The following is a 10,526-nucleotide window of genomic DNA, read 5'->3' on the forward strand; positions in this document are numbered from 1 at the left end:
GCGAGGCAAGAAACCCAAGGAGCGTGGCGCTCGACGCATCACTCCCCCCCACCCCCCACCCCCCACCCCCCGGCACTCTTCTGCGCCCCACAAAAAGCTTTTTCACTCCCGTAGTCTCGTTCCCCAAACTTTCATTCCTCCCTCAAATTCATCGTCTAGCACTCCCCCCCCCCGCCCCCCTCGTCTCCTCGTCTCCTCGATGGCTTGCTGGTGCGGTCTCTCCCCGACGTAAGCGGTGTCACCTCAGTGGGGCTCCGATACTTTCCAGGTAAATGATTCATGGCGCTTCGCCGCAGCCTTAAAAGCGGTGTGGGCAGAGCAGAGGCCTGTGGGATAGGAACCGACAGGAAGACAACGGCGGGGCTCAAAGCCAATCAGAACTTTGCGAAGAAACCAACCAACTGTGAAACTCCTGCAAAGTGCCTCCAAATTGACTCTCACACCCATGCGACTACCGCAGTAAAACACTCTCTCATGTTCAGGATATTTTTAGTGGATTCTACCTGTTCAGGGGATGTTCTGTCACACTTTTCTGTTTGTACGAAAAGTGGAGTCATTTCGGCTATTTTAGGGAACGTATTTAGTACCTAATGTGTGTTTAAATTAGCAAAGAAAGAGAAATGTTCCTTAATGTTTTCAAAAATTGCAAACATACAAACATCTGTGAACACCTACAAAACAGCTGTTCTTGATAAACAACAAGGGACGCTGGACTAAGTATCACAGTTCAATATCAAACAATGAAGAATGTTTAAACAGTTCAAAGTCTGAGGAAAAATGCATCAGCCTCTGGTCTATCCCTGGGTGACTGGGCCTCTGGCCTAAACCTGGGTGACTGGGCTGGAATGGCACCAGATCAGGCCCACGTCAGGTCCAAATCCGTTAAACTGGTGCCTGGAATCTGCAGAGGCGGACATCCCGATTCCGAGACTAAAAGTCCTGCCATATATTTCTTCTACCTGTGCACTTAGCACAGGTGATATCACTAATTATCGTATCTACCTGGCTGCTAATTAGGATGAGCTGGTTTACTAAATGGTTGGATCTAATACGTGGCAGAACTTTTACTTTCTGATCCCGGGATGTCCACCTCTGGTCAACTGACCCGGCACCAGGTCACCTCCGTAGCCTGACCCAGACGCGCTGCTCTCTAAGCTTCTGCACTGGCCTCTGCTGCGCAGGCTTCCAGTAATCACAGTAATGACCACTAAATGAGACGCAGCAAGCATCTCAGTAGCCTGGAACAAAAGCCTCTCTATATATCTGACACCCTCTCAATCCTCTCTCTCTCTCTCTCACCCCGTCTCTCTCTCTCTCTCTCTCTCTCTCTCTCTCTCTCTCTGTAAGTCCTATCCTTATTTTACCTTTCCAGAAATGGTCTTCATTATAGCTTTTCTGAACACATGTTGTTCTTCCAGCTGTGGTCTCACACAGCCGTCACATGTTAGCTATTACGGCTAATGCAGAGTTGAGTAAGATTTCCTGTAGGTCAGCTTGCCAGTGAGGCCTCACTCACTTAATGTGTGTGTGTGTGTAAGGATGCTCTGAAACTTGATCTGTGCTTGTTAAGATGCTCTGAAACTTAATGTGTGCTTGTCAGGATGCGATCTAATCGACAGTAATTCAACATGATGGAGAGAGCATGACATTGCAATGCCAGTGAGGACAGCTGATTGTCCATTGAGCCGCGAGATAAGCTCACTTTGAAAACAGCGTCCTGAATTAACTTGGCATAAAGTTCAAGCCTGAACCTGATACACAAACAGATTAAGTGAGCATAACTCTCAGGAGATTCAAATCAAATCGGCTGGATTTACTAAAACAGTTAGCCGATTCAGAACAAATCTGAAGCAAGAACTATGGCAGGAGGCTTCACTCTGACTGTCACCGTCACTAGAGCAAATGGGAAGGGCTCCAGTTCTGTAGCTAGTCACTCCCAGAACAGCCTGGCCTCTGGCTAGCCTTAGCACCAAGACTGACATACATTCAGGCACACAACATACTAGACCCAAATCATACACATGTGTGCGAGTGGAATGGTGTGATGATATCTTCCGAGCCAGGTCGCTCATTCGAAAACGAGATAATAATCTCAAAGGGACCTTCTTGTTTAAAGTTGAAATGAAGTCAAATAAATGTGGGCCATGCAGCACTAGCGGACGGAGCATGTGTCCCGCGGGATTCCTTACTTGAGGAGGGAATGCTCTGGGAAGCAGAAGGTTCCGTGGATGATGCGGTCCACGTAGTGCAGTGGAACTCTCTGGACCTGCTCGCAGTTGAGCATGACGAAGTCGTACTTGCAGAGGAGCAGAGTGTTCTCCGTCAGGACCACCAGCCGCTCCTTCTCATTGTTCCAGTGGTCCACCCTGGAGAGGACAAACCACACAGTCAGCATCTACTGTGCGTCTGTGTGTGTCTTTGTGTGTGGGTGTGTGTGTGGGTGTGTGTGTGTGTGTGTGAGAGTCTGCACTGAATGAAACACAGTGTGTGGGATGTGGTCTCAGTTGTGAGTGTGTGTTTTTGAGTGTATGCGTATGTGTGTGTGTGTGTGTGTGTGTGTGTGTGTGTGTGTGTGTGTGTGTGTGTGTGTGTGTGTGTGTGTGTGTGTGTGTGTGTGTGTGTGTGTGCGATGCAGCTTTCTGAAGCCTTTAGGATAGGATTCATGATTTGAACAAAACACTATTTTATCTCTGCACCAGCAGTCATGGTTCTGAAGAAGACAGCTGAATGGATCTGGACTCTGCGTCGCGATTGGTCAGTGGCCAGCTTTCTGACTTCCTGAGTGGGTGCTACAGTAAGAATGGCCATGAGAATCGCCTGTGCCTCGTTGGACACTATGATTGGCTCGTGGGCATTTTCAGTGCCTTGGGTAGATTCTCTGATTGGTCGGGGAGCCTTCTGGGGGCCTGACTGGGCATTGTGATTGGTCAGCGAGCAGCATTTAGCATGTCTTGTATGAGTTGATATGATAAGAGGCTACCCCCCAGCAGGCTCACTGACCTCCTGCTGGGTTCCCCCCCCCCCCACTGCGGTCCTGTACTGAAAGAACACATCAACACACTGCACATAGCTACTGGCCTACATTCATCTGTAAGCCTCTCTTTCCGCTCGCTTCCGTCCACTCCCTCTGACCACTGGATTACAGACGAGAGAGAGAGAGAGAGAGAGAGAGAGAGAGAGAGAGAGAGAGGGGGGAAAAGAGAGAGACAGAGAGAGAGAGAGAGAGAGAGAAGGAGAGAGAAGGAGAGAAGGAGAGAGAGAGAGACGGAGAGAAAGAGAAAGAGAGAGAGAGAGAGAGAGAGAGAGAGAGAGAGAGAGAGAGAGGGGAAAAGAGAGAGACAGAGAGGGGAAGAGAGAGAGAGTGAGAGAAAGTAAAAAAGAAGAAATCTAGAATGCTCCATCCATTCTAAGTGAAATTAGGGAACGAAAGAATAAACAGTTGTGGTAGCTGGGTGGTGGGGATGGTTTGTGGCTGCAGTAATGTTTCCCGAACACCAGAGGTTATTGAGTTTGTTGGTAATTTGGAATCAATTAGAAACCATGTGATGTGATGTGAGACAAATTAACAAAATGAATGTGGTGTTATTTCCAGGAATAATCATACAATTAACATCATTTGATGGGGAAAAACAGGAAAAACAGGAAAGGCCAGCAAAAACAAAGCATGCACCTTCACTTAGTACTTCTAGAAGGAGTGCAGAGGATCTTTCACCTACTGTATGAAAATCATCTTAAAACAGCAATCTAACAATGTCATTAATAGTTCATGACGTTGAAGCTAAAACTGTGCAGTGTGCGTGTATAAAGTAAATAGTCAAAAGGACCCCGTTCTTAGAAATGTACGAGGCCTTTCCTATAGACTACTGTAAGTTCTCTGCTTAACTGTAATGTGGGCATGGCACAGCGGTCTGCAGGACGCACTGTATGAAGGCACAGTCGATTGTGCACTGGTGAGTGCCGTGTTTTGACAGTCTGGAGTGGTCTCGGCGTGGGGAGTTATTTTGAGGTAAGACAAAAAGCATGTATAGTGCAGCGCCCTCAATTATGTACATACTGTAAAAGCTTCCAAATTTCAAGAATCGCCTTGGGCAAACATCATGTAATATGCATGCTGGCATCTCTGGGTCCCAAATGTTATGCCAACAGACACACACACACACACACACACACACACACATGCACACACACAAAAGAGAGAGAGGGGTTGAGTTCACAAAATATATTACGCACATATGAGCCAGCCTGAATATAAATGACCCCGTCGGAAATAAAAGCCACAACACACAGAGATCACAGAGTCCCTAAGCTTGTGTTTGGCAGGAGTGGCGCAGAGCTGTGGAGACTTTTAACCCCAATTGCCCCATAGCTTTAGATGGGTGCATGCATTAAGAACAGCTGCGGGGCAAAGCAGAGAGAGAGAGAGAGAGAGGGAGAGAAAGGGAGGGAGGGAGGGAGGGAGGGAGGGAGGGAGAGAAAGAAATGAAGAGAGAGAGAGAGACTAAACAGGGAGAGATAATGTGACGCTGGACTCGACTATTTTCGGGAGGGATGTAGAGAGCGGCGGATGTAGAGAGCGGAGGATGTAGAGAGCAGAGGATGTAGAGAGAGGGGGGTTAGGAGGAGAGGGGCAAATTCATGCCTTCCTGCCCTCCTCTTTAAAAAGAACCTCCTCCAGCGCCTCTGCCGGGGCTGACATCTCCCATTAATTGATGTGGAGACGACCCTCGTCCAGACATGTGCCCCCCACCCCCCTCCACACACACACACACACACACACACACACACACACACACACACAGACCAACTTCCCCCGTTACTGTAAGAGGGCTCCCTGTGTGCTTCTCTCTCTCCCTACGTTTGTGTGCGCACTTACAGTATGTACTGTATGTGTGCGTGTGTGTGTGTGTCTGTCTGTCTGTCTGTCTGTCTGTCCATGGTGTGTGTGTGTGTGAGTGTGTGTGTGTGTGTGTGTGTGTGTGTGTGTGTGTGTGTGTGAGTGTGTGTGTTTCTTTGGTTTCATGGTCCAGCAGACTGGACAGTAGTGAAGGTCACAGCACAACAAGGCTTTCTGCGACCCCACTGACCAGAGTGGGGACTGCTGAGCTGCAGTGCAAACATTACACAAGCTCCTCTTATGGGATCATGGGAAGTGTCTATGTGTGTGTCTGTGTGCATACATGTATGTGTGTGTGAGTATGAGTGTATGTCTGTGTGTGTGTGTGTGTGTGTGTGTGTATAAGTGAGTGAGTGTGTGCCTGCCTGTTTCTCTGTGTATTGTGTGCATGTGTGTGTGTGAGTATGAATGTGAGTGTGTGTGTTTTGAAGGGGAATACAATGGGAAGCTATGTCTGATTAGGCAATAGTCTACAGTATGCTATGCCTGAACGTTGACTGTGCAAACACAACAGAAACTGAGGGGTGTGTGTGTGTGTGTGTGTGTGTGTGTGTGTGTGTGTGTGTGTGTGTGTGTGTGTGTGTGTGTGTGTGTGTGTGTGTGTGTGTGTGTGTCTGTGTGTGTCTGTTTGTGTGTGTGTGTGTGTGTGTGTGTGAGAGAGAGAGAGAGAGAGAATGTTGAAAGTATTAAACTAGTATTTCCTGCTTACTTCCTATCACACTCTCATCAATGGCCAGTTCACATGCAAAGTCCCTTCTGCACTCAGGAATAGATGCAAGTCTTTCTACACTGTTTACACAACTGCCAGATCACTGATGTTCCTAAAAACGGATCACGTAACAGCAGCCCCGGCAAGGCTCATTCGGCGTTGAATTTCTTATTTGACAATCCTTGTACGGTGCCCTAAAAGGGACATTTAGCCTGTACAAACCCACTAGTGTTCACAGCAGCATGATGAAGGCTACAGCAGATGCCATCTGTGTTTGCATACGGAAACCTGCAGCGCTGGTTGTACAGAATATGCAAAAAACAGCTAGAAAGTCGGCCATTTGTGTAAGTGAGCAATGGACACGTTTGGCTGGTTTAAATAAAGGGATATGTAAGATCAACTCAATAGCCGCATCCCTCTCAGTAGAGCTTTTCCATTTAGCAAGAGCGCTGCATCACATTCTGGTCCAGGTTTAAGTCTGAGCCGGGTCATTTCCTGCCCCTGCCCCATCTGTCTCCAACTTACTTCCTGTCAGTGTCTTCTCTGTCCTTTCTTATGAAGGCAAAACAAAAAGAAAGAGCACTATGGTAGCAGCTAACTTTAAAGGAGATCCTTTAGCATCTGACTACAGTAATACAGGTATGAGCTTACCTGTCATTCCATTTCATCGACCTGTCTAACCAACCCTAACAAAGGTGTAAGCTTAACCTGGTGATCCATTGGATCAGGTCCTTGTACAACCTGATTGGGCCTCAGCTAGTGATCCACTGGATCAGGACTGGATCAGTCCCAGCTGATATTTGGTTCCACTGGGTCTGCTATCTGACCTCTGGCTGCTATCTGGTTCTGTCGGTTCTACTACCTGGCTGCTATCTGGTTCTGTCGGTTCTACTACCTGGCCGCACCGGTTCTGCTCTCTGACCTCCGGTTCTCTCTTGTCATCAACTCCAGCGCCGCTGACTCCTCATGCCTTGCATGCCAAATTTCACCCCAGTCACAACAAATCTAGTCAGCTTTATTTCAAGACAAAAGCCCCCCCGTGCTCCGCGGCGTTCCGCAATGTTGCTCCTGGAGGAAACTCCTTTGTGTGCACAAGAGCGCGAGAGCGAAGCGACCGGGGGAGGCGGGCGGAGCGGCGCAGCGCGATGGGAGCATATATATTATTCATCATCACGTGGCACAGGGCCTTTACAGCGTTTCCTGAAAGCTCGGGCCCCAGACGGGATGGGAGGTGACAGGCGCGAGCGCTCTCCGCATGTCAGGCCTCATCCCTCAGCGCGCTCATTGTGTCCTCTGTTTATTCCCCTTTAATTATTTTCTGCGCATTTACTTATTTACAGAACAGGCAGCAGGCTAATGGACTCGGAGCGGCAGTGATTCGCACAAACAGCAGTGCTGAGGCGGAGCCCGCGTGTATGACATGGGTTCATTAAGGAGCATGCCGTTAACAATTGACTGGCCTTGATGCGCCATATTTGCTTGGGCCATCGCACGACACGAACGCATCCCACACAAGCCGGTCGCTGCTCTGCCGTATCAGTGCACACAGGAAATGCCCATTTCTGCTCCACAGAATCAAACTGTTCCGTGCCTAGCATGACACTCAACAGACATTATCCGCATAACGCATGCAACTTCAGAGTGCACGTCAGGTTAGCCATATGGATGGTATGGAAGGAATGCATCGCAGAGCCTTCAGGGAGTTGATGTGTGCTGTAAAAGAGCTATTGATTGCATGATGCATATCATAAGTGTGGCACAAATGCACAGTAAATTCCTTTGTGCGCGTAGGACAAGGAACTTCACTATTGATGTTCTTCCCCTCAGATGGTGTTAACAATGTTGCAAAGTGAACACACAAACACACACACAAACACACACACACACACACACACACACACACACACACACACACACACTTTAGTTGCGATATGCTGATTGGAAGGTCGTAGTCAACAGTACTCTGTATTATTGCAGTGTTCTTTCATCAGTTTGACTTGAGTTGGCCTTGACTTGGTTAGTTTGTTGAAACTTTGAATGTGAACGTATCTAAACACACATACACACACACACACACACACACACACACACACACACACACACACACACACACACACACACACACACACACACACACACACACACACACACACACACACACACACACACACACACACACACACACACACACAGCACATGGAATCTCCAATTGAGAGACTAAAAGCTTAAGCATACTATATAACTAAGCCATGCAATACAGGCCCTAAGTGGCTCTATAATATATAAGCTACTGTTCGCCTTCTGAGAGCAGATTGATTAATAATGCCCCAGTAAAAATGGCAACTGAGCTACAGTACAGCATCTTTCATCCAGAGGAAAACGTCAGTGAGGAGACAAAGTGAGCACACACACGCACGCACGCACGCACGCACGCACGCACGCACGCACGCACGCACGCACGCATGCACACACACACACACACACACACACACACACACACACACACACACACACACACACAGGTCAGCCACTGCATGTTTGTTTGTCATCCAGGAAGTGTTACACAACAATCAGTATATGGCCAGACGCAACCAAGTTGATCCTGTCAAGATCATTCTGCTCTACAGTAGCTAGCTTAGGAGAAACTCACTCAGCCATGAGCCAAACGTTGTTGATGGGCCCATCTTCCTCTTGGTTGACCAGGGCTTTGATGTCATCAATGGCATGATCTAAAGTACCAGGCTGGAAAGATATACCATGTGATGTGAGGTTGTGTGAGTTCATTTCAAATTCAAATAAGCAAATAATCAAACATTACATGATGATCATATAATACAGTTGAATAAAATCTGAACATGACATTAGTGAAGACATAGACATTATTAAGTCCCGAACTTGCTATGAAGTATTAATAAAGAGATGTGAGTATTATTGTCAGATATTATATAAACAGTTATTTTAATCTGAAGCAAGATGGCCTGCTGCCCAGCTGGGAGCAGAACCAACCCTGCTCATAACATAACATGGCTGTGTGTTTGGGAGGCCAACCCTGCTCATAACATAACATGGCTGTGTGTTTGGGAGGCCAACCCTGCTCATAACATAACATGGCTGTGTGTTTGGGAGGCCAACCCTGCTCATAACATAACATGGCTGTGTGTTTGGGAGGCCAACCCTGCTCATAACATAACATGGCTGTGTGTTTGGGAGGCCAACCCTGCTCATAACATAACATGGCTGTGTGTTTGGGAGGCTCAACTTAGTTTTTTTTTTTTTTTTACTTGATCATATGATCATGCATACATTACTCTGACAGCTGTCTACCATTCTTGTTCAACCTGTTGAGAATGAGAATAGTGTTGGCCGCTTACTCATATGCCATCCACTACGCCTTAACATTCTTTTCTTCTCCACTGCTCTCCTGGTACAATTAGCCTACTCCTTTCCCCATGCCGAACCTATGACAATATTGCATGCTACAGTACTACACCTGCCATTTTGGAGTGACTACTGAATCCAACGGAGCAAATAATCTGGCCACTGTGCAGTTTAAGGGTGTGTGTCTATTTACTTCACAGGAGGCTGGTGTTTGCTATGGGTGGAGAAAGGCTCTCTTTATCTACAGTATGTTAATAAAAAAAATACCCAACTATTACTGCACCCTACAAAAAAGCATTGCATCGATTTCAGCTTTGCTACATCTGGTATTACAAAATGCCAAATTTACTTGGAGTAGGAATAAAAGCCAATACCCTTAAGACGAAGAACCTCTTCACTTTGAACTGGTCCACAGCGTTGACCCATCGGTTCGGTTTCTCTTGTGATGTGGGCATGTCAGGGGCAGAGGGTATAGAGGGTACAGAGGGTGCAGTCCTCTCCTCTGCCTGTGGTAGAGGCTTACTGGCTTCAACCGTAAGCTGGGCCTTCATATCTGGATTGGAGGACTTGTCTTGCCCCCCATCCAGCTCCACAGCATTGAATGTCTCTTCAGTTCCATCGGACATAGTGGTCTGCAAAGGATTTTCTTACCATCATAAAGAAGTTGCAACCAGTGGGCAAACTACATCAATAATGAAAACAACATACTTGTAAATAATAAAAAAAGCAAAATGTAAAATGAAGTCTAAGAGTAATCAAGTCAGTATCAGATTTAATAAGTAGTAATAATAAAGGAAGCAGTGAAAGCATGTGAGAGTTTTTTCCACTTTGACTTGCGTAGGTGTGCTAACCCATTGCTTAACTGAAGACCATCTTCATTGACCATAAAAATAAACGCACTTGCGCAAAATGCCCTGTGAATGTGTCATCTCTCTTCCCATGTTATAAGACTGTATTTTCAAACAATCTGTAGCGTAGGCTACAATTTAAAGAACATACGAAACATCAGACAGTAGTATAATTTCCGTCTTCCTGTAAACGAAACTGAATTGATTCTCAATGACACAATGACTCAGTATTCTATTTCATATGGTTAAAGGACGGTAAATGGCAAGACTCACCAGGATAAATATCACGTTTAAATGGAGAATAGCTTGACAGAATGTACGTAGAACAGCGTGTAGCAGGTGCAAGTTTTCTGGGGTGGCATTTACTTCCGTGCCTGTTCAGAGGCACACTCTTTTCCTATGACAACTGTTCGTAGATCAGCCAAAACTAATCTGTGCTGTGTGTTTCAAACCCGGAAACTGTTTCACGGTCAACTGTTGATGAATACACAAGTTGTGTAGGCTACAGTAGGTGAGGTGAGGACGCATGCACTGACAACAAAATATTGAAGTGACAGAAACGATAGCCTATTTCTAGTCATAGACTCTGACCAAATTATCTTTTATCTCAACAGGATTGTCACATCGATTTCCATCTTAATTTATTCGGAATTAGAGCATGTTCAGCATCCAAGCTTGACCTTTATTTTTAGTGATT

At 46.6% G+C, this 10,526-nt stretch overlaps 1 protein-coding gene across 1 annotated transcript in view; it reads right to left on the bottom strand.

Annotated features, from left to right (window-relative positions):
* Positions 1-10,239, bottom strand: part of tprg1 (tumor protein p63 regulated 1) — a 28,204-nt gene extending 17,965 nt beyond the window's left edge. The window contains exons 1-4 of the mRNA XM_062556587.1: positions 10,103-10,239; positions 9,356-9,613; positions 8,254-8,345; positions 2,190-2,366 (exon numbers count right to left, since the gene is read on the bottom strand). Coding sequence (XP_062412571.1) covers positions 2,190-2,366; positions 8,254-8,345; positions 9,356-9,607 — 521 coding nt within the window. The 5' untranslated portion in view covers positions 9,608-9,613; positions 10,103-10,239. The remainder of the gene's footprint in view (positions 1-2,189; positions 2,367-8,253; positions 8,346-9,355; positions 9,614-10,102) is intronic.
* Between the last annotated feature and the right edge of the window lie 287 nt (positions 10,240-10,526).

This window comes from Sardina pilchardus, chromosome 15 (assembly GCF_963854185.1).
Source record: "Sardina pilchardus chromosome 15, fSarPil1.1, whole genome shotgun sequence".
NCBI lineage: Eukaryota > Metazoa > Chordata > Actinopteri > Clupeiformes > Clupeidae > Sardina > Sardina pilchardus.